Raw genomic sequence first — 25,129 nt, forward strand, 5'->3', positions numbered from 1 at the left:
TGACAGCAGTGTCTCCCTAGCATTCTCATTACGATCCCAGTCCTAGCCCAGTGCCTGGGACACAGACATTCAGGGGCAATCTGCTGAGCATCTGAAATTAAGCATATGACTTAGGACAGTCAAGAGTAAAGGAGAAATTCAGTCCTACAGAAACTTGCTGCTCAAAGGGTGTTTCTGTGCAGCAGCAGAATTGTTGAGCTTGTTAGAAATGCAAAATCTCAGGCAAAGAGCTGAAACTGCATTTTAACGAGATCTCCAGATGAAAATCTGAGAAGCAGTGCTACACAACACGGTGCTTAGCTACATTAAAGCTCTTGGTTTGATTTTCAATATGGGCCAGGGTGCTTTGCATGATGAAAAACAACAGCTCTAAGGCTTCATCCTTACTCTACTCTTGAACTTCAAGATACAAAATACAGACTTATTTTGACAACTTTAACAAAGGGGGTACTCTGGGGAGGTGGGGGTGGCGAGGGTTGTTGGTTTTTTGGTTATCATTTTTACTAGAGAAGAGAGAAATACTGTTACTTAAAAACAAGGCCAAAGGAGGGATTGTCATATATTGTCCCTATTTCTACAAGAATATGACCAGAGAATATCCACCCAAACTTAAAAGGATTATAGATGTGTGAAATATGTTTTTTAATCTATCTAAACGTCTGCTTCTATGTCCTGTTAAAAGTGGGTATGTGTTCATGAAAACTTCAGCCTTTAAAATATGATGGCACTATTTTGTGGGTTAATAAATCAATTTGTTTGGTTTTGTTCTGGTATTTTCTGGAGAAAGGAGAGGCAAATCAGCACTGTTTCCTGCTGCTTATTTTTTTTCAAGTGAAGGCAAAAAAAAAAGAAAGGAACCACCTGAGCCACGACTTGCTCAAGCTTGAAACAATCTTTAACAGGCAGTTGCTGGATGCATAAGGCGGTTACTTCTCTACAGGAAAGAAACTGAAGCTCATGGAGGGTAAAGTAATTTAAAAATCAAACAATAAGTAATCGATGAGGTCAAGATATGTGCTCTTAAATATAAGCCCTAAGTTAATCAGAGTTATTAATATAATTTAGGAAGCACTTTAAACCACTGCGTCAGTTTACCATAGTTTCAGTTTATCTCAACTCTGAATTCATAGTGTTTTTTTCTTTTGACCACTCCACTAGCCTCTACACTCTGGCACATACATACTAAAGCTATACAACCTTGGGCAAATCACTCAACCTCTATGAGCCTTTGTTTCCTCTATAAAAGAGACAACCTTCCTTAAAAGGTTGGTATGACCTAAATGTATTACCTAGCATACAATATTTATTCAAAATTATGTGTTTTCAAATATAAGCACTTAAAAAGATTGACGAACAAGGTCATACTAAATCATCAAGTAGTAAAGCGACAGGCTAAAATTTTTATGGCAGGCAAAGGGGGTTCATTGTACTCGACAGAAATCTATCAGTATAAGTCATTGCTTACAAGAGAGATTCAGCAAAAAGACCTATATGTTTTTTAAGGCAACAGTTAAAAGAAGATTTACAACGATCTCTAAAAACTGCGTATTTTCAAGTAATCAGGCAGAAAGGTTCAGAGGTGGATCAGAGGTGATCAGAGGCTGTCTGGTCACTAGGCTAGAAGAGCAAACTCCAACAAGAGCGAAAGAACAGAGTCAAAAATGGTAACGACTATGCATTTATCAGACTGTCAAAGACCAAAAGGTTTGAAAAAACTACTCCAAAGGGTGTAGGGAAACAAGGATTTTCATACACACAGTGGGTGGGTGGATCTCCACGGGGAGAAACTTAGAAATATCAAAATTACGAAGAAAAGACACACTCTGCTCAATCATTCCACTTCTAGGAATTTGTTAGTAAAACAACATACAAAGGAGGTTATTTAATTGAGTACTATTTGCAGTCACCAAAAAAACTGGAAACAAATGTCTATCAGCATGGGACTAGTTATATGAATTACAGCACACCCACACAAGGGAATACCACCAAACTTTACGTATTGATATGGAATGCACTTCAGCTATGTCATTAAGCAGGGAGGGAAAAAAAAGGAGGGTGCAGAACAGAATGTTAAGATACACTATCAACTGTGGAGGGGGGGGAACAAAGGGAAAAATGCATATAGAGAGTGACTGCTTACATACACACAGATCTCTTCGGAAGGCAAGAAGGAAACAAAGCTTACTGACAGCTACCCAGGAAGAGAACTGGTCGGCTAGGGCACTGGAGTTAGGAGGCCGTCTCATGGAATATTCCTCTTTTGTACTTTTAAAAATTTTACGTACTAGTGAATGTGTTACCTATGGGGGAAAGACAATTTCTTAAACTTTTAAAAACACTACATGGGTAACAGAACAAATATTACCCTGAAGGAAGTAGCAGAAGGCACTTTTCAGCTGAGGTGTCAAGTATTTGCAGAAAACATCAGAAACTGTCTCTCCCTTCAATCTATATATTTTAAGAGGATAAATGGTTTCAGCTTCTAAGTTCACTAGGAGACTTAATACTTAAAAAAAGAAGAAGGAAAAAAACCAACCACCTTGTTTCTATCATCCCCCTTTCCAGTTTAAACCTGACAGTTTCCACTCGACAAGCATTTTCTGAGTATCTAACACTATGTCAAGACCTGGTTATAAGGATTAATAACACGTCTGACTTGATGCGTGGTTTCACAGATGTATGTAACTAAAAATGCTAAAGAAGCACCCATTTGTGTTTTTTTTTAAACACTATCATTTTCATGAACAAGAGGCAGCCTAATGTGGCTGAAAGAGTACTGGGCTTGAAAGAGACCTGGTTCAGGAAGAAACAGACCAATCACAAGCATTGAAATTGAAAACCATGATTTAAAACCTCCCAACAAACAAAAGTCCAGGGCCTGACAGCTTCACAGGCGAATTTTATCAAACATTTAGAGAAGAGTTAACACCTATCCTTCTTAAACTGTTCCAAAAAATTGCAGAGGAAGGAAAACTTCCAAACTCATTCTATGAGGCCACCATCGCCCTGATACCCAAACCAAAGATACCACCAAAAAAAAGAGAGAGAGAGAAATCTGGTTCTAGTTCTATCTATTCCCTTAACTAACCACACAATTCTGAATAAGCAAAACCTGGTCACCCTAGACCTGGACTGCTTACCTTGCTACAAATACTGTGTCAAAAGAAAATATGTATGAAAGCAAAGCCCGTTTCAATCTGTGGAACACCAGAGCATGTTATTACCACCCATATAAAGTTTTGGGGGAAAACTTTCTCTTTTCCTTTCTCTAGCTTTCTAGGCTAACGTTAGGAGTTGTCTGCATTGCTGAAGTTATCAGAAACAAAACTGTGTGTTTTTTTTTCTTTCTCCAAAATTAGTAGTTGATGGAGACAAACTACTTGTAAAGCATTCTGAGAGTAAAAGATGAGTTTTTTACTAAAAAGCACACATATAAAGTCTCATACAGACAGAAGCAGGCATTCAACAGCTACAAAAAGGGAACTTACATAGCACCAAGGACTGATGCCCTTAAAACGGGGGGTTAATGAGAGCAACTAGAAGCCTGAGAGGCAGCAACAAGGGTAAAAAGGGCCGGTACAGCGTGGGGCTACAGGAGTGCCCACAGCTGCAACGGTCATGCTGGCCACCTTTCAGCCTTCCTCCGGACATGCTTCGTCAGTGCCCTTAATTTGAAGCTGCGTGCTTAAAACCTTGGCCTATTCTTATGCAATAAAAGCAATGTGTTTACCTGTGCTAGCACTGATGTGTCCCTCACTCTGTAGAAGAATGCTTCAGATAAATTCTTTCTTCTACCATATAAAAGGCAAAAAGGAAGGAAGAAAGAAAAAAGTTAAATGTATTGTGCTGGCTTGGAGGTCACCCTCTAAACATCAGCTCAAAGAAAGCATGATATCAAATATAAAAGCACCTTATCAAGTGCTAACTAAAGTTTGCTGGGGAGAGCGTAGCACTTCAAAAGTTAGACATGTGACTTGCTTTTTTTAAATTCGTATTCAATTAAACGCTTATTGTGGGCCTACAACGCTTTGCTTCCAGGCCTCTGCACATGCTGCTCCTTCTGCAGGAACCACTCTCTTTCCCACCCCACCCACTTGCTTCCCCACTTTCTAGCTGCTCACATGTGACTTCCTCTGAGAAGGCTTCCCTCACCTCCCCACCCCCTCCGCCTTTCCACGGCACACTGCTTCAGTCCTGCTTCAGTCCGCCAGAGCCCGACTACTGGAGTGTTAATGCCAGGGCTCTATCTCCCTCACTCAGGACCTGACCAGCGTGCTGGCACCTGGAAGGTGCTCCAGAAACACGTGCAAAGCACCAGACACTGTGCGAGATGGATGGGGCAGAGAGACGGACAACCAGACCCTCAGTCCACTATTGATATGATGCGAGTGGGCTAGGAGGAGCGTGTCCAGCACATCAGGGGCCCGGAGGAGGGAGTGGAGAAGGGAGAAGCCGTTCCTGGAGAACGGACTGGCTAAGTCAGCCTGGAAGCAAGACGGGTGACAGGGAACAGAGAACGTGTCTAGGCCGTGCCGAGGCTAAGCCTTCAAAGTTAAGGAAGAGCTAAGTGGTGAAGAGGAGAAAAAGGAACCGAGACAGGAGAAAAACAGGGGAGGAGGAAACACGGTGGACCCGCAGAATGCCAGGTGGCCGGGAACGCGCAGCGGTCCTCAAGCCCTAGCATGCACGCCTCAGAATCAACTGGGGGCTTATTAACCTACACACGGTTGTGCCCCCCCCGCCCCCCCGCCCCGTGCACGATTCAGCAGGCGTGAGAATGGCCCAAGAATCTGCGCCTCAAACAGGTTTTCCAGGGACATCACTGCTCCTTCTGGCCCTGGGACCACACTCCGAGCAGCGCCGCATCGAGGGGCACGGAGGGCACTGGAGCGACAGGGGAGGTAAAAAGGGGGTCAAGATCACACATACTCTGCAGGTCATGGAATCTGGCACTGAGGACCTTCAGCAGAGTTTTAGAAAGAGGCTAACACGTAACATTTATACAGCACGAGGCATGTGCAGCTCAGGGCTGCAGCTACTAGTCACAGGGGGCTATTTCAATTAAATTACAAGTATAGAAAATGTAAACTTCAGTTCTACAGTCAACCAGCCACATCTCATAGGCTCAAGAGCCACGTGGCGAGTGACAACTGCTTTGAGGACAGCCGTCATCGTACAAAGCTCTATTAGACAACACTGACATACACTCTATTAACTCATCATATCTTCAGAGCTTCACTACAAGACAGGCACTGTATTATCCCCATTCTATAGAAAGAAATGTGGCAAAGAAAGATTAAGCAAATTATGCGAGGTGATAAAGCAAGCAGTACCAACAGGAGATGCAAACCCAGACCCTCTGGTTCTTGAGCCTCTGTTCTCAACTGACTAGGTCAGGAGAGTGATGGTGAGGACGCACACCGAGAGGAGTGGCTGGAATGAAGAAGAAGCTCCCTAAAAGAGACGTTCCAGAAGTAAAGGAGCAAAGGCTGGGAATGGACTAGAGCTGAATCCCAAAGAGAGGCATGCGAGTGCAGAAGGCGGCACCAGAGTTCCAGCCCGCTAGGAATCAGAGTCAAGGGTAATGCCTCTCACAAAGCATGAGATCAAAAGAGCAAGCTGAGGAGGGTGATCAACTGAGATAAGACTCTACACAAGACAGTGATCCCTAAGTCCAGAGACCAAAAGAGCGGTCTGGGTTAAGATATGAATTTACAGACTGGTCTCTTCAGCAGCACATACACTACACCTGGAATGACACAGAGAAGGTTAGCAAGACCCTCACTCAAGAATGGCACCCAAATTCATGAAGCATTCCATATTTTGGGGCCTCCCTGGTAGTTCAGATGGTAAACAAGCTGCCTGCAAGGCAGGAGACCTGGGTTCAATCCCTGGGTTGGGAAGACCCCCTGGAGAAGGCAATGGCTACCCACTCTAGTATTCTTGCCTGGAGAATCCCATGGACAGAGGAGCCTGGTGGGCCACAGTCAATGCCAAAGAATGTTCAAACTACTGTACAATTGCGCTCATTTCACATGTAAGCAAGGTAATGCTCAAAATCCTCCAAGCTAGGCTTCAACAGAATGTGAACCGAGAACTTCCAGATATACAAGTTTGATTTAGAAAAGACAGAGGAACCAGAGCTCAAACTGCCAACATCTCTTGCATCATAGAAAAAGAAAGATAATTCCAGAAAAGTATCTACTTCTGTTTCAATGACTACACTAAAGCCTCTGACTGTGTGGATCACAACACATGGTGAAAAATTCTTAAAGAGATGGAAATACCAGACTACCTTACTTGTCTCCTGAGAAACCTGTATGCAGGTCAAGAAGCAACCAGACATGGAACGATGGACTGGTTCAAAACGGGGAAAGGAGTGTGTCAAGGCTGTACATCATCACCCTGCTTATTTAACTTATATGCATGCAAAATGCCGGGCTGGATGAGGCACAAGCTGGAATCCAGATCGCCAGGAGAAATATCAGCAACCTCAGATATGCAGATGATAGAACCCTAATGGCAGAAAATGAAGAAGAACTAAAGAGCCTCTTGGTGAGGGTGAAAGGAGAGTAAAAAAGCTAGCTTAAAACTCACACTCAAAAAGCGAAGATCATGACATCCAGTCCCACCACTTCCCAGCAAATAGAAGGGGGAAAGATAGAATCACTGGCACTGAAGAACTGATGCTTAAGAACTGTGGTGCTAGAGAAGACTCCTGAGAGTCCTGTGGACAGCAAAGAGATTAAACCGGTCACTCCTAAAGAAAATCAACCGTGAATATTCATTGGAAGGACTAATGCTGAAGCTGAAGGTCCAGTACTTTGGCCACTTGACGTAAAGAGCCGAATCGTTGGAAAAGACCCTGATGCTGGGAAAGACTGAGGGTAGAAGAAGGTGGCAACAGAGGATGAGATGGTTGCATGGCATCACCAACTCAATGGACATGAGTTTGAGCAAGCTCCGGAAGACAGTGAAGAACAGGGAAGCCTGGCATGCTGCAGTCCATGGGGTTGCACAAAGTCTGACACAACTTAGCAACTGAACAATAAATGAATTTAGAGTCATCAGTACAGAGAAGGTATGTCTAGAGATAATTCAGGAAGGTGAAAATAAGGAGACAAAGAATAGAACCTTAGGAAATTCAACAATCTAAGCTAAAAGCAAAAAACAGAAAGCCAGTGAACTGAAAATGAATCACCAGAAAGATGAGCGGAGTGGGCGAAGACCCAGGAAAGAATTATCCCAGAGGGCAAGGGAAGAGAGAATAATCAACAAGTGCTGAGTGCTGCTGAGACATCAGGAAAGATAAAGACTGAAAACTGTCCACAAGAGCTGTTTCAAATGGTGCTTAGGGCCAAAGGCAAGACTGCAACAGATTTGGAACAATTCTAGACTTTTTCCCAAGAAGTTTCAAGATGAAGGGAAGGACACAGGGTGAAGATGGAGAGAATCTGGAGCAGTGATGCTTGTTTCTATTCTAACCTGACAGGAGAGACGTCCCCATGTAACATGGCAAGGAGTGAAAAGATGGAACAAGACTCCAGGGCAAGAGAGGAGAGCATTCTGCACGTAAACAGACACGCTGCCTGTGGACGCTCCCCTCACGTCTTCTAAGTGGGCAGAAGAGGGGTAAACACAAGCACCCGTGCATTTAGGGTAGGGTGGGAGGCTAAAGCTGGATGAGCTCACGTGGCTGGAGACATTCTATTCTCTCTGAAGGAGTACATACGAGTATCCGTTGCAGACGAGGCAGAGGGCTGGAGAGAATACTGAACTCCTGCAGAGAGAAAAGACTGCAGACACAGACGTACAGCCCCAAGCAGACGACAGAGACAAAACTTGTAAGCGGCACCCTACCACTCTGTGAGTTTGCACAGTTCTCTTCACAATGTTCGAGTCCCACAGAAGAGCAAGGACAGGATGGTGGAGTGGTTGTGTAGTTTCGGAGTCATGTCCAACTCTTTGTGGCCCCGTGGACTGCAGCCCACCAGGCTCCTCTGTCCATGAGACTCCCCAGGCAAGAACACTGAAGTGGGCTGCCATTTCTTCCCCCAGGGCATCTTCCTGACCCAGGGATCGAACGCAAGTTTCCTGCCTGACAAGGCAGATTCCTTACCACTGGGCCACCTGGGAAGCCCATAGGGAGAGAACAGCTGGCGTAATTTCAAGGTTAGGGTTTGCCAATGAGGTGCGGGAGTAAAGCAAGTAACTAACCGCAGTGAAAAAAACTACAATGATAAACCATAAGGCCAAGCAATTAGAAGGAAAGCATTCATGGCGGGACACAGCAGAATCACAAAGGGAACCTTCCTTGAAGAACATACCCCACGGGAGACCTTCATGAGATAAAAGAGCAGGTGCAGCAAGAGGGAAAAGAGAGAACGGTGGAAACATAGGGCAGTTATAGTCAGGGACTAGAACAAAATTCAGGGGTACACTGTCCTGAGTTCAAGGTACGTTCAAGACAGTGTTTCCTATATTTGAATTTCAATTACAGGCAATTCCTTCCCCGCCCGTCCCATTCCTCCTCAACTCCCTCCGACAGTTCCCACCCCAGAACATGCTGGTTCTAAGCACTGGAGCAGTGGTTCTCAACCATGGCTGCATATCAGATGTGCAGGGAGATGTCAGCAAATAAACTGAAATCTGGGGCCCACCGCTGGAGTCTAATTTAATTGGTTTGTGTGTGTGTGCACGTATGTGTGTGTAAGTCACTTGGCTCGTGTCTGACTCTTTGGGACCCCATGCGCTATAGCCCACCATGCTCCTCTGTCCATGGGATTCTCCAGGCAAGAATACTGGAGTGGACTGCAATTTCCTTCTCCAATCTAACTGGTTTGGTGTTTGTCTTTTAAGCCTCCTCAGGTAATTCTGAAGTGGATTTAGTATTAAGAACCACTGCTTTAGAAAGAACAGAACTTTAGATCTGTGTTTAGATTTATGTTATGTTATTTATGTCTGTTTAAAGGAAAACAGACTAGCATGGGAAGAAAAGAAATAACTCAAGTTGGAAAATGGTGAAAGAGGATCTAAACCCTACGTCATACATTTAAAGATGTCCTGAACAGAAAAGCTGGGAAACTATTAAAGCACAGCACTACACTCAACACACACACACACACACACACACACACACACACAGCAATAATGTTTTCAAGAATTCTGTTACAGGTTCTAGAAAAGTCAGGAGTTAAGTGCCTCACTACAGCCAATGAGGAAGAAAAAAGACAAACCTGTACTCTACTAAGCAGAGAGAACTGAAAACCAACACTGAACAACAGCCTTCTGGGGCAACTGCAGTCCCCCACTCCCTGGAGGAAAGGCAGCCTACAGGGCAAGCATGATAACCACCTCACACACGTGGACCCCCTCTTCTGCACAAAAGCTAAAAAGGAAGCAGCTGCCTTCTTTCATACACACAACAATTTTAAGTTTTTTTAGGCTGCCTGATTGTCTTTCTACAGCAGTCACTTTCTCCTCTCAAAGTTTTCCAAGAACACTTTGCACCCACTGCAAAACTAAATGCTACGCGCTCCTATAGTCTCCATGCTTAATTTTAACCCAAACCAAATAGTGCCATATTACTCTACCCAATTATTTTATAAGTAACTGTCCCCAATCTTAACTTTTATTTGCCACTCACTAGTCCATTTGCTAAGTTTTACAACAAAGTAAAAGTAATGCAGAGATGACCTGTTGGTCATAAAAACCAAAAAAGACAAACATGACCTGTTGTCTGCTGCCTTTCCTGTAAAGTCTGTTTCCTGGCACTACAAAATCAGGGCTTCCCTGAGAGCTCAGTGGTAAAGAATCCACCTGCCAATGCAGGAGACACAGGTTCCATCTCTGGGTTAGGAAGATCTGCTGGAGAAGGAGATGGCAACCCATTCCAGTATTCGAGCCCGACAAATCTCAAGGACAGAGGAGCCTGCGGGCTACAGGCCATGGGGGTTGCGAAAGAGTTAAGACAGAGCAACTGAACAACAATTACAAAATCCAGAACCAAAATACTATGTGTACATAAGACTATACACTCCTAGGCCAACCATATTTATGCCTTTAACGAAAATCACTTCATTAATTGTTAATAATAGAAAGGCTTGTCCCTCCCTATCTCAGTCTTAAATTTAAGTTCAAACCAACTACCCAAGTCACTCAATCATCATCCATGACTTTCTGAAAATCAGACCTAACTGCAAGTGAACATTTTCTTCGAAACTCAAGGAGTATTTTATCTCCCAGTTTTAGGGTAGTTTAACATGTTCTCATAATATTTAGCTAAAACAGAAGGAAACTTTCTAATCCCTCGTCAGTCTCCCGCCACCAAAACACCTGCTCAACTTTCCAGAGTCTTCGAACGCTAAAACAAGCAGATTTATGGATCTGTGGTTTACAAAAACCAACAAAATCCTCTACACCAGGGTTCATCCTATGGTTTCCATCAAAGAAGAGATTTCTAACCATGTTATTTTATACTCTTTCCTCTCTTAAAACTATAAAGCAGTACTACCGCCTAATGAAAAAAGCACAGAACTGAGAAGGGCTTGATCACATTACCCAGATGTGATTTAACTTGCCGTGTGCCATTAAACAAAACTCATAAACCTCTCTGGATCTCAGCTTCTCTGTTTATGAAATAAGATTAGAATCATCCTTATCCAAGATGGCTACTGGCTCCAAGTTTTACAAAATGCAGATGACTGTATTCTTTTTCTTCCTGAGAATTAATCCATACTTTGTAAGCATTATTCAAAACAAAAATAATATACTTTAATAAAAACATATTTAATTAAAATTAATATAAAACACACAAAATATAAATATATAATATAAAATATATCATAGTTGAAAAATACAACTTACTCAACATTATATAGCCACACTTATTTTTTCACAGCAGGTCCTTTTCTGTAATTGCTAGCAGTTAAAAACTATTTTGACCCAGAATGGCATTCTCCAAATCTAAATGCTACACTCCTGTAATCTCCACGCTTAATTTCAACCCTAAACCAAATAGTGCCATGCTATGAACTGTTTCTTCACCTGTTCCCTAATGAAGCCAAAAGTATTTCTTTGGACTTGAATTTACAGAGTTATGTAAAGTGCTGATGAAAGCCATCTGTTGGGAACTTTGACATTCCTGTCAAAAGAAAAACCCAGAAGAAACCTAGATTTTCTTGGGAACCAGCTGCAGCTGCTGCTAAGTCGCTTCAGTCGTGTCCAACTCTGTGCGACCCCATGGACGGCAGCCCACCAGGCTCCTCTGTCCCTGGGATTCTCCGGGCAAGAACACGGGAGTGGGTGCCATGGCTTTCTCCACTAGCTGCAGCTGAAGGAGTCCAAATCCTACCCCAGCTGGAGAAGCAGAAGGTGAAGTCACTACAGGTTTAACTCACCTGCTGCAGACCCTGGGTGTGCCGACTCCACCCCTGAGCAGCCAGCTGATTCCCATACGTAACATTTATTTGATTCTTTAAAAAGTTTCAAAGCAGAACACATAAAGTATTATCATTATAAGTTTAAAAAAATTTCTCAGTTCACCAGAAAAAAAATTTTTTAACTCTAGTTTAACCAGCAAACTTGGCACCCTGAGTCAGTCCTTTCACACAGCTAAGAACCAGGTCAGTGTAATTATACTTTCGCCAGTATTCTAAACAGCAAGAGAAAAAAATATCTGTGAAGGAGACTCTTACAACTGCAAGAGGCCTGGAATGATACAATTTTTTTTTTCCGGATTCATTACACAGTTTCTGTTATCTATCTGCTTCATAGTATTAACATTAAATACAATGTAAGAAAGTGCTGGCCCACGGTGTCTGGATGAACTGAATAAAGGATTGGCAGAAGAATAAGAAAAAAGATAATATATTTGGCATACATTTATCTTCCATTTGGTGTTTTATGAGATGCCATTATGAACATTTGTATTATTAAACAGCTATTATATAAGTATACTATGCCTATAAACTTAACCATGTAAAGTTCTTCTGAGACTTCAATAAGAAAGTACACGCTGAAGCACTCACAGCAGTGGCCAAGACATGGTTGGGCCTTAACAAATGCTACCTGTCAACAGCTGCTGTAAGCAACTGCTCCCAGCTCCTTGGCCTCCCGGTGCAGGGCGAAGAAAGAGGCTAGACCATCTAAGCCCCTCCTCCCAAGCAATCCGCTGCAGTATCTGCTGTCTTCCTTAATTTCTCCCCTTTATTTCATCAATGTGCAAGAAGCTAGCCCAAGAAAGAGCAAAGTGCCAGCAACTGTGACTCAATGGTAAAGAATCCCCCTGCAATGCAGGAGACACAGGTTCAATCCCTGATCCAGGAACATCCCCTGGAGACGGAAATGGCAACCCACTGCAGTCTTCTTGCCTGGAAAATCCTATGGGCACAGTCCATGAGGTCGCAAAGAGTCTGACACGACTTAATGACTCAACAGCAAGTGGCTGAGTATAGAAGTTTTGATCAGCAATGACTAAATCAAAGGTTGTTTTAGTGGCTCAAGTTTTCTCTCAGGGTATATCACGGACTGAAAACAACCAAAGCACACAGAGCTCACAGGCTAACTTGAAGACCAAAAAATATCTGTACAACTGACTGTATTTAAATAAATACTGTATTACAAACATACCTCTGCCTGACTTATTTTTAATTTTGTTTTTAAATAAGAACAAGTCTGCTGAGACAAAGTCAATTTATACTAACCAAATTTATATTTAAGGCTTCCCTGGCGGCTCAGATGGTAAAGAATCTGCCTTCAATGCAGGAGACCTGCGTTCGATCCCTGGGTGGGGAAGATCCCCTGGAGAAAGGAATGGCAACCCACTCCAGTACTCTTGCCTGGAGAATTTCATGGACAGAGAAGCTTGGTGGGCGACAATCCACTGGGTCACAAAGAGTCCAACACGACTGAGCGACTAACATACACGCACACACATTTATATTTAACCCACCTCAATGACTTGTTAGTAACAAATTTTTATTTCTGGCCAGCTTCTCCTCAGGACCCTGCACAATTAAGGGTCATCAAAAAATGGTATAAACAATGATGTAAGAAGTGTACAATACTGTAATTACAATTGATGTAATTGACTATAATGTAAGAAAATACAGTTACTGAGATCAATCAGTTGCAAACTCGGTGACATCACAAAATCTACATTATTCATGTTGCTGTATACTTGCCATTACTTGAAAAAAAAAAGCCCGCAACATATGGTTAGGATAATTTTCTCTAAAGTAATCCTTCCTCACTTAAAGACTGATACAGTTGTCATTATCCTCCATTCCTTCTCCCACAGAATTAGAATTAAAACTTGCGTCTTAAAGAGTTTCCCAATAATTATACTATAAAATACACTTGCTTGCGTGCTCTCATAAGGATTTTAAATTGAGAACTTTTTTCACTTTTTACTACTAATTTATGTCATCTCAACTTTTCTGCAGTGTCTCACTTTCTGGTATTTGCTATGTGTGTGCATGTTTTAAGTAGACAAGCATTCTGCCAAGCAGTAAACACACCCCTGAATTTAACAGCATGGACGATTACTATAAAGTACCATAGCAACAAAATGTCTGAAAACATTACCAAGCTTACATTTATTAACAATTTTATCAGATCCACTATTCTAACACATAAAATGTGAAACAATTTTATGATTAAGGCCATTTCCAAATAGCTAAATCAAAACTCTCATTCTTAACTGTCCTAACTTGAAAATATATTTCCATTCTAATCAGCATCTCTACATCAAAAATCAAAGTTCCTGTCAAAGCCTCATTTATTCTATGCACTTAAAATGCCAAGCTCCAGTTACACAGAATAGTTTGGACTCTACTAAGAGTTTACTGAATTTCAGTACAACTTATCTTAGAAGGCTAGCAATTTATCATTTAATCTTTTAGCTCCAAGTCACTCAGCTGGGTAATGACCTAAACAATAACACTGGTTGACAGTATCTTCTCTTCCCTTCCCAACTGGAATGCTTCAGCAAAATATAATTCTGTTTCACAATACTTGACAGATTAACAGTTTCCTCATCTGGCTGATCACCACAGGAGCAGTTTTCTGGATTAGTAATATGGAACGTAAGATAAAGATATTCAATTACATTGTTCTGTGTGTTAAACGAACCCAGAAATTTGAAATGAAGGTGGAAATTATTCTTGAAAGGGAAATGGATCCTTCCAAGATTCGGTGTCCAAAGTAATTCTTTTAATGGACCATTCAAATCTCAGGTAATAATTAGCCTCACCCAGGAAACATCTTATTCTTTCTCAAGAGATTCACAGCACCTAATTGTTACACCAAAAAACAGTGAATGTAAAAACTAAAAGTTATATTTTGTGAACTAAAACAACGGTGTAAAAAAAGTTATTGCCCATTTCTATGCTGTCTGCCTTAATCCCCAACAGGACCTAAATCATAAATGCATTGTTCGTGGTAGGCACCTAAACACTTACTGAATAAATAAAGGTAAATGAACAAATTTTCTTACAGTAATGTTTATTTCAAAAAAAAAAAAAAAAAAGGAAATCTGCAAGCGGAAGTTCTTATCTAAGCCAGTTACACACACCACCTCCACCTATAGCCCATAATTCAAGGGAAAGCAACATTCTGTCCCAAACTAGAGCACTCTATTATAGCCACGCAACCGACCCCAAACTACAAATCAGAAGACTCCAGGGCCATCTGAAATGAAAATTACTACACACAGAAAAATAACTTTAAGGAAAAAAAAGTCACACAGAACAAACTTATTTTTTAGTTATGGATCTCGAGTATACAAAAATAAATTATTCATAATCTTTTACTTCTGCTCCATTCTTATTGCTGGTTTGAAATCAAATTCAGAATCCTTTCCACGACAGAAAGAGAAGAAAGGGATGCAAACAGTGAGGGGGAGCTCGGGACACGTCCTCTTCCCTGTGCCTCACAGTTAACACCAAGAACACTCACAGCTGTGCCCGAGAGCAGTGACAGGCATGACGCCGAACGACTCTCAGGGGGCAGCAGGCATCTCTGTGACAAAGACTCTGGAGCCAGGATGCCCACGGCCAAAACCGCGCCCTGTCTGTCACCTAACGCCTCTGAGACTTGGACAAGTTACTGAAGCTCTTATGCCTTGATTTCTTCACCTGTGAAATAACAGCACCTATCTCATTGAGCTGTATGAGGATGACATGAGTTAACTTATGTGTGGCCGTAAAGTAATGCCTGGCGCACAGCATAAACAAATCATTAAGGTAAACAAACACACCATCCACTACCACACCCTGAAGTTAGCACAGAAATTCCCCTTATGGTACAACTCTTCAATTACAGTACCTCCAGATTCTCCTGTTTATCAACGTGAAAACACACTTTAGCTCAAGCATCTTCACAAAAACTCTCAAAATTTTTTGTACACAGCCATCTCACTTTCAGAGCAAAGCAAAAACCACTCAGTTGCTGAAAAGTTAACATATAGCTCCTTCCAAAGGTTAACATCACAATTAAAAAGAAAAAATTAAAAGTTAGAGCTGATACAGAAAAAAATAAAGGGGAACTTGCTCAGTCTACTCCAGTCCCTGCACTCGATCTCTCAGCCACAGCCGAGCAGACCAGCAGGTACATGCGCCCTGCAGACACCGGGGAGGCCACTGCAGCTCCAAGCAGAGCACCCGGTCCCCAGCAGGCGCTCAGTGACTATTTGCTGAATTAATAATTACTTGTATCATTAAATACAATCTGGATAATTTCTTAAAGAACACCTAGGTTCATAATAGCAATCAATCAATTCCAAATGGGAACTGACTGGACAGTTTTTTAAAAACGAAGAAAGTAAATACAACAAAAGGAACAAACATAATCTGTTCATAGGAGAAATAATTCCTTGCCCTGAAGTTTACTGCACTATGATTTTCAATGTGAGCTTTTCATATCTTTGGGGAAAGTCATGCAGAAAACTTAACCCCTCAAAATAAGACTCCTATTAAAAAACATATAACAGATCTCATCAACCCTAACTTTGTAGATAACTACCATAAACTGGCTTCCCAATCAGACCAATACAAATACACAAAAATCTACTCAACAAAACTCAATTTTTCCACAGTCAGTTACTTTGGTTTACAATAGTGTATAATAAATAAGTTACATAGCCAAAGAGATATTTCTAACCAAAGCAAACCAACAGACCTCTACTGGATTAAATGTTTTTTTAATGCAAAGGTCCCCGGTCTAGCAGCAAAATAAGGACTGTTGGACTAGATGGTTTTCAAAAGTCCCTTTCAAAAGTACAACTTTAGGGTGATAAGACTCAGTTTTATCCTATACTGTACTATATCGACTACCTTTAAAAAAAGATATACACAACTGACATTTTATGTATGGCTAACATTTTTAAAAATTAAAATACCTAATTCAAGCGAGAGAAATTAAAGCACTCAGGAGTTCTAACAAGAATTTATAATACCCAATTCACAGATGTGACACTGATTTCCTTCTAAACTATAAAGTATTTCCCATTTCCAGGCAGTAAACCTAGAGATCATTTGATAACAGTTGTTGAAATCAATTGTTCTATTTCATTTAACTTCAGCCATGGGATCAAGAAACAATTCATACAATCCTTACAGCACTGAACTGCAGAATGAAGTATTTCAGTTCCTTGTCCACCTTGAATTTTCAATACACCCTTAATGAACGTTCCGATGGTACAGAACCATGTTATGAATGGGACTGCCTATTAATTCAAGACTCCATTAGAATCATTTTAAGGGTAATAACAGTTAAGATAATGCTTCTATTTCAAAGTCCACAGGGATAGCGGAACCCTAAAATAGATCTGTAAAACTTTGATCCAAAAAAACTGCTCATTTTCAATTGCTATTTAAACAAAAATCTACTGGCAGGTTATTAATTGCAAGAATCTAGATCAAACCTCAAATACTTTAAAATACATTTAAATACATTCAATGTTATTAACTTTAGAATGTTAACATGCTAGAAATAGCCTCCATGGTCTTCAGCAAAATGAAGATGATGTTACTGGCGTTCGCTAAGGTGTGCAACAGCCTTAAAGGACAACCACTTCCCACAGAACTACAACTCTGAGCACCTGAAATAAACTCACAGCTGTCACACCAGGTCAATGTGAAAAGGAGCTACTAACAACTCTCCTCATCCTGAATTTCTACTTAAGGGCCAAGGTTAACTGTTAAGAAGGTACTTTCAGCTGTACAAAATAATGGCATAAAACACAACACAGTAAGATGCCTATGTGTGCTGACTCCCAACTCCCCAGAGCTTTAGTGACGTGGACTACTCTACTTCCAACCCATGCAGCTACATCTGTCGTAAGTAATGTTTAGGACTTCATCGCATGCAAAAAATAACACATGATCAAAAATTAGAATACAAACAGCAGAAATAAGAATTGCTAAATCTGCTTTGCCACTGCTTTGGTCAAGATAATCAGTTTCATTCCTGTCTAGTAAGAAAACGAAGAAAGGAAAAAGACAGGTTCTTAGAGTTTCCAGCATTTGGCTGCTCAGCAACTTCAGCAGGAAGGTATTATAAAAACTTTTACAGAACAGTTTTAAAGTTGCTTAATCCTAAGGATGTTCTTTTAGGTGGAACAATACTCTACACTTTGAAATCTTAGGCATCAAATATGTCAAAGTATTAGAACAATCACATCTATTGAGTTCTCACATCTAGATTTCACCAATAAAAGCCAGGCAATGATTATCCACAAAGGGCCCTGAATGCCGAATGTAACCTCTATTGAACATCCTAGAAGTGTGGCTCTGTACCATGCTGTATCCCCAGCTCTGGGAACACTGATATGCACACCCTTCTTACCTTATCCTTTTCATGTGGAAGGAGTGACACTGGAGGTAAAGAGGAAAGAGACTCAGAACTCTCTTTCCCATCCACATTGGTTGCTTTAGTGTTGAGCCGATAAAGAGGTCCATCTTTAAGGAGTCTGCCGTGGCCAACGGCGCGTTTAATAGCCAATCGTAACTGCTGGTGAAGGCCAGAGGCAGCACCGCCTCCAAATAATGCAGACACATCCTTCTGACCTTTCAGAAAACGTTCAATGCTTTTCAGAGTTGAGCCGCCGGACTCCGCCAAGCCCTCAACTGCCCTCTTGATCAGTTTATTCCAGTCTACATTTTGCTTATTATCCAATTTTCCATGGTTTCGAGGTTTAGGAAGTGCTATTCGCCCAGGATTATCAGGATCTTTATAGGAATTGAGTCCTTTATTTGAGACCTTCAAAATTGTTCCATCCTTGACACTCAACTCCAGTTGCTCTAAAACAGTTTTACGATCCAAGCCATGGGATGAAGACACTGCATTGCATATCCTTTCTTCTGAAGGCCGCTGTTTTTGCTTCTTCACTTTTTTTATGGCCTCCAAAATCCACTCCGTGTACAGCGGGTTGGCGAGTTTTACCATGGTGAAGGATTCTGTATATCCATAGAGTCGCTATCCCTTATCCTGATGCTGCGTAAGTTTCACACCGCGGAAAACACCATTCTCGGAGGCTGGGAACCAGTTAACCATAGCATATAAGTTTCCTGGCCTCAGTCCTTTCTCCTTTCACAAAACAGAGGCCGCCCCACTTTTATTTTAGAAATGAAAACCTGTTATCTGAAAAGTCTTCAAACTTCCCAACCAACTTCTCAATAGCACCACATGTGGGTCTCTTCATAAAGGTGTAAAAACTCAAGAACATCTCATTCCCAGCAAAAAAATGTGCATCTTATGCCTGAAAAAGAATTAAAACAAAGTCAGTTTTCTATCAAGGTCCACTTTATAAATAAGTTGTAGCTTATTATAAAAGCATCCTAGCCTTTAAAGCACTCCAACAGCAAGTGTTCACTGAGCACCTGTAAAAGTGTGAACATGTTTCTATTACTGTTCAAAACAATCATGTGTGCAAACCATTGGGATAACAAAGAAAAGGAAAAAAAGATGATGAGGAAACAAGATGAGATGCACTGTAAATGACCTCAGGCTACAACTAACCAGAGGGTGCTGGCTATTCTGCTCTGCACAATCTCTGCTCACCTGTCTATGAACTGAAACTCTTCCTTGACAGCTTTCCCCAACAAACTAATCAGAACTTCAACAAGTTACCTGAATTAGTACAAAGAATCCTGCAATGAAAGTAAGAGTGAATCTTTCATCTTTCAAAATTCCAGACATTTAGACTGGATGAAAGCAGTCAATAAGAATGGCAAAAAACCACTGAGAAAATGTTTTAGCTATTTCATCTAGTAAAAGAAAATTTACACACAGCACAGTTCATATTTTAAGTACAATATTACTATATACATTCCAAATGGAAACAAAATAACAATGAAAATAGTCAAGTGTGAAAAGTGTTTGAAGAATTTTAAAATAAGCCAGTTTCATTCAGATTTTAAGAATCACATGCTGTGATAGCTTCTCCTAGTAACATTCAATATATTGGAGAGAGTCCAACAACTGTCAAAATGTTCGCAACCAATCTACAGATAGAGAAACTAGAAATGAGAATGGCCCGGAAATTCCTAGGTTCAAACGTACACTTATTTACATATCAAATGTACAGTTCAGAGGGCTGAAATATACTGCCAGTGTGTAGACTAAAGAGGAGGAGATCTCATGATTCAAGACTATTGTCCTGAAGTGAACATTAAGGAAAAAAAAAAAAACACAAACATTATGCATATACATGACGTTGCCACTCCACGATCAAAGTCAGTAACACTTTCAAACAAAAGAACGCGAAAGATCTGCATCTTTTTAAAAATCACCAAAATAATGAACCCTGTAACTCCGCTGCTTCCAAAAATAAACTTAACCTTACCTAAATGCTCCTGAGAACGCTTATTCTGAGGAGCCTTTACAACATAAACAATGTCATATAGTGGCTCGCACAGCAATCCTTCCTTAAAGAGTGCCACTAAACTCAAAAGAAAAAGTTTAACAAGATGCGAGGAAACCGATAGTACTATTAACTCTGATAGGAAAGAAAAGGCTCGAGTAAACACTCAAACCTAAGGCAAGAGGTAATTTTTAAATGAGCTCTGGCTGAAAAGCGTCCCCCCTATCCCCCGGAGAGAACTAAGCTACATTTGTGTGAGAAGCGTCTCGAGAGGACAGAAATCATAATAGCATTGCCGGAGAAGTTCATTATGGGGGCATATCTGCGCTGAAAGAAAGGAGCGGCTCCATCCCGGGTTTCAGCGGCCGGGCCCGTCCCGCACGGGCTCACCTGCCCCACAGGTAAGAAGAGAGAATGAATGACAGCCGCTGCCGGCCTCCCGGCTCCAGGCAGGGGCCCCGGGTCTGCGGCGAGCAGAGCGCCTGCAGACTTGAACTCCAACTCGGGGAAACTGCCCCCTCGCTCCCGACAGTCCTCCCGGGCCTCCTTCCCCGCCACCCCCACCCGCCTCCACCCTCCTCTATCCCCAGACACAGCTTCGCGCTCTCTTTTTTAAAAGAGCGAGAAAAACTTTAAAAACAACAGCAACAACAACTTGGCGTTGGCACCAGCCTGCGGCTTGCTTGCAGACGCGGGGGGCGGCCCGGCGGCTCCCACCGGACGGGAACGGAACCCGGGGACGAAGTTAACAATGAAATCACGTGAAAGAGTTGCGAGCGGCGCTCGTCTGCGCTCCCGGGCGCCCCGCAGCCGGGCCGGGTCCCGGCTGGAGCGGCGCGGGGCGCGGGGCGGGGTTGGGGGGCCCCGCCGGGCAGGTCGGCGCTGACAGGCGCCCGCCGCCCCCCGGCCCCGGGCTGACAGCGCGCGGACCCGCCGCCGCACGTGCGCCCTCCGCGCCCCCCGCACGGCCGCCTGTCAGCCCGCGCCGCGCGGCCGGGCCCGGGGCCGGTCGCGGGCACCCGGGCCGCGGGCGCCGGACGGTGGGCGCGCCCCGAGGGAGCCCCGGCCGGCCGCCTGCCCGCGCGCCCGCCCGCCCGCGGCCTGGCCGCCGCCCCCTCGCGGCTCCCCCGCTCCACGGAGCCGGGCCCGGGCGCTGGGCGCGGGCCGCGGGCGGGAGGCCGCCGGGCGCCCGGCGGGCGCGAGGGGGCGGCCGCGGAGCCCCAGCCCGAGGCCTGGCGCAGAGCAGCGGGAGGCGGCGCAGGCCGCGGCGGGGCCTGCAGCGGCCACTTGGGCCCGCGCGGCGGCGGGGCGAGGCCCCCAGGCGGCTCGGCCTCGGGCCTGGCGGCCGGGGGCGGCCGGGGGGCGGCCTCTCGGCTACTTACCGGGGGCGGAGAGCGCCGGGTGCCCGGGGCCCCGGGCCGGACCGCGGAGATGCCCCGAACTGACACGGCCGCCATCTTGGAGACAGTGCGCTCCGGCCGGGGGGAGGGGAGGCGAGGCGGCGGAACAGCCGCGGGGGGAGGGGTGGCGGCGCGAGGGAACGGCGGCCTGGGGGAGGGCGCGGGAACTGCGCGGGAGGGAGGCGGGTGGGAGGGGGAGGAGGGGGCCGCGCGGGCGGCGGGCCGGGGGGAGGCGGCCGCGGAGCGGGAAGAGCTGGGCCGGGCGCCGGGGAAGGCCGGAGGGCGGGGCGGGGGCAGCAGGGAAGAGCCGGCCGCGCGGGTCACGTGGGGCCGGTACAAAAGGCCAAAGTGGGAGGCGGCGCCGCGCGCCCCGAGCCCCGGCGGCCGGGGGCGCCCGTGCGCGGGCCGGGCAGGGCCGGGCGGCTCCCCACCCCGGGGCCGGAGCAGCCGCGGCGAGCCCCATGGCACCGCCGGGGGAGTGGAGGGCCGCGCCCGGGCGGGGAGGCTTCGGGGCGGCGCGGAAATCCGGTAGGATCCGAAGTCTTGATGGCGCCCCGTGTTTACAGCCACCGAGCCCGGCTCCTCGCCGCCTCTGAGGGCGGCCCTCCGGAGCCGGGGCCGGGACGGGGCGGAGGGCGAGGAAGCCGCCCCCCTTCATCACTGCGGTGTCCCCCCTTTCATCACTTCGATGTCCCCCCCTTCATCACTGCGGTGTCTCCACCCCCTTCGTCACTGCGGTGCCCCCCTCCATGGTCATCACTTCGATGCCCCCCCATGTACATCACTTCGGTGTCCCCCATCCATGTTCATCACTGCGGTGTCCCCACCTTCATCACTTTGGTGCCCCCCTCCGTGTTCATCACGTCGGTGCCCCCCCCATGTTCATCACGTCGGTGCCCCCCCCATGTTCATCATTTCGGTATCCCCTCGCAGGAAGAGGAGAGGACTCGAGGCGGGAGGGCCGGGGCGGAAAGTTGGACGGCGCGCGGAGCGCCGCCGCCTTGACCTCACCCTCCCCGCCCCGGGGGACCTGTTGGACCGCGCAGAGCCATCTCGCTCTGCAGGGGCAGGTGTGCGCTCGGCGGCTAGCCCCGCGCGGGTCCGCTGCGCGTCTGAGCCTGGAGCCTCCGTCGGGCTCCCACCACGACTCCCCAGTCCGGTGCGCCTGGCCCTGCTCGGGCCGGCTCTCTACCGAATCTACGGCCGAGCTGAGAACGGGGCCCTTTTCACGGCCCGTCTGTCCTCCTCTGGCCGCACGGATGTTTTCTTTGTCTGGTGTCCCATCGGTGGCAGGGACTACTGAGTCAGACCTTTTTATTAATCTGCATTCCAGGGAAGGGCAGTGCATGACAGATGACAGGCGAAATAACTCATACTTTTGTGTGCACACATTTTCCCGCCCCCGGACCATTTCACCGGCCAGACTGTTCTCCCGAAACATCTCCTGGATTTATCACAGCTTCACCACTTAAAGTCCGCGCTCTGGCTCACTCCCCTAACGTTGCCTTCGTGAACTTTTGCAGTTTGATCGCTTCCCCTATCCGTGTGGCACCTGTTGCATGGCCTTTTATCTGCGTTTTACGAGCGTATTCCCAGGTATATTCTGGAATGCCTCTTTGCATCTCTAGAGGCGTAGTGTTGTACGTGCAGTTCAGAGTCCAAAAAGGTGTTGCTAATGAATGAACAGTAAGGTGGAACTGTGCTTTTGAACTGTGATGTTGGAGAAGACTCTTGATAGTCCCTTGGATTGCAAGGAGATCCAACCAGTCCATTCTGAAGGAGATCAGTCCTGGGTGTTCATTGGAAGGACTGATGATGAAGCCGAAACTCCAATACTTTGGCCACCTGATGCAAAGAGCTGACTCGTTTGAAAAGACCCTGATGCTGGGAAAGATTGAGGGCAGGAGGAGAAGGGGATGACAGAGGATGAGATGGTTGGATGGCATCACCGACATGGGTTTGGTTAGACTCCAGCAGTTGGTGATGGACAGGGAGGCCTGGCATGCTGCAGTGGGGTCGCAAAGAGTCTGACAGGACTGAACTGAACTGACTGAGCTGAACTGAAGAGGTGGAATGTCCACCTCCACCCCCATCAAGCCCTCTTGTTTATGTCTCAACCTATCCTTTCTTGTCTCTGTAGCTTTTCTCCATTCTATTCCTTAGCCTTATTCCTCTATACTTCATAGACGGTCTAGGCCGTTCAATAATAACATAAAAACTTACATTTTGAACTCAGTATCCTACCAGTGACAACTGATAACAGTAATTGTAATGTAAGATTTACAGAATCATCCTTTTCTTTACTTACCACTAAGCCGCATCCCCTAATTAGAGAAATGTGGGGATAGAAAATAATATATTAGGGTAATTTCCATTCTAGATGAGTTAGATAGATGCATTCTCAGGAAAAATGAGAGACGATTGTAACGAAAATACACCTGTGGGCGGGGAGTGGGAGAGACTCTTTTAGAAGACTAAAGCAATGTTCTTATTTCCCAAAGAGGACAGGTAAAGTCATACTAATAGAAAATTAGTTCACGGGAGGTGAGTGCGTGGCCTTCAGAAGAAAATAACCAAGATGGCTCTTGTTTCCTTTTGGATAATTTGGAAGAAAACTAGCCACAGCCCTTGTTGTGAAAAGACCAAACTGGAGTTTAAGCACACAGCAGCAAGAATTTAAAACAATTTGCAACAACAAAGCACAGTTTAGCTTTTCAAACAGCTTCCATAGAGAGTCTTTGCTTTACATTTGCATAACTTAATGGCACATTCAGGCAATCTTCTCAAAAGACTGATTCAGGTCCTCATCTTTTGCATGCTAAAAAGAAATCCACAGTATCCAAAGGATAGTTTCTCTTGTTTCAAGCTTACTCAGAATTCAGCCCTGTTGGGCTGACAGCTCAAAGCTTGTCCCCCTTCCGCATTTCACTCTAGATATCCCTGCCTTTTCAGCTGTATCTGTTAACTACGTTTTATGCAGACCTCAGCTAAGCCTCAAACTGGATGGTTGCTCTATCCTTGTTTCAACAGGAGTTTTAGTCCATTTACATTTAATATAATTACTGTGAAATGAACACAACTGTATGGTAATTTGAACATTCTTTGGCATTGCTCTTCTTTGGAATTGGAAAGAAAACTGACCGTTTCCACTCCTGCGGCCACTGCTGCGTTCTCCAAATGTTCTAATATATTGAGTGCAGAGCTTTAACAGCATCACCTTTCAGGAGTTTAAATAGCCCAGCTGGAAGTCCATCACCTCCACTAACTTTGTTCATAATCATGCTTCCTAAGGCCCACTTGACTTTACATTCCAGGATGGCTGGCTCTAGGTGAGTGATCACAATCAATGTGGTCATATGGGTCATTAGGACCTTTTCTTGTATAATTTTTCTGTGTGATCTTGCCACCTTTTCTTAATCTCTTCTGCTTCTGTTAGGTCCTTGACGTTTCTGTCCTTTATTGTGCCCGTCTTTGCATGAAATATTCCCTTGATATCTCCAATTATCTTGAAGAGATCACTAGTCTTTCCCGTTGTATTGTTTTCCTCTATTTCTTTTCATTGTTCATTTAAGAAGTACTCCTTATCTCTCCTTGCTATTTTCTGGAACTCTGCACTTAGATGGGTATATCTTTCCCTTTCTCCCTTCATGGATCACAGCCTTGTTGTGGTGGAGAGGTTTGCATAACTCAATAAAGCTATGAGCCATGCCGAGCAGACCCATCCAAGATGGCCAGGTCACAGTGAAGAGTTCTGACAAAACAGTCCAGCAGAGAAGGAAATGGCAACCCACTCCCATATTCTTGCCTTGAGAACCCCATGAACACTATGAAAAAGCAAAAAGATTGACTTATTAGACTATAATAT

The 25,129-nt window shown here is 44.6% G+C and overlaps 1 protein-coding gene and 1 non-coding gene across 2 annotated transcripts in view; one reads left to right on the top strand and one right to left on the bottom strand.

The window, feature by feature from the left end:
- The window catches only part of KAT6A (lysine acetyltransferase 6A), a 104,413-nt gene extending 83,085 nt beyond the window's left edge, over positions 1 to 21,328 (bottom strand). The window contains exons 1-2 of the mRNA XM_052661309.1: positions 21,247 to 21,328; positions 17,848 to 18,760 (exon numbers count right to left, since the gene is read on the bottom strand). Coding sequence (XP_052517269.1) covers positions 17,848 to 18,447 — 600 coding nt within the window. The 5' untranslated portion in view covers positions 18,448 to 18,760; positions 21,247 to 21,328. The remainder of the gene's footprint in view (positions 1 to 17,847; positions 18,761 to 21,246) is intronic.
- On the top strand, positions 5,723 to 5,826 carry LOC128068424 (U6 spliceosomal RNA). Its single transcript, XR_008201487.1, has one exon. It is a non-coding gene; the product is annotated as a U6 spliceosomal RNA (small nuclear RNA).
- Positions 21,329 to 25,129: the final 3,801 nt, after the last annotated feature.

This window comes from Budorcas taxicolor, chromosome 24, assembly GCF_023091745.1.
Source record: "Budorcas taxicolor isolate Tak-1 chromosome 24, Takin1.1, whole genome shotgun sequence".
NCBI lineage: Eukaryota > Metazoa > Chordata > Mammalia > Artiodactyla > Bovidae > Budorcas > Budorcas taxicolor.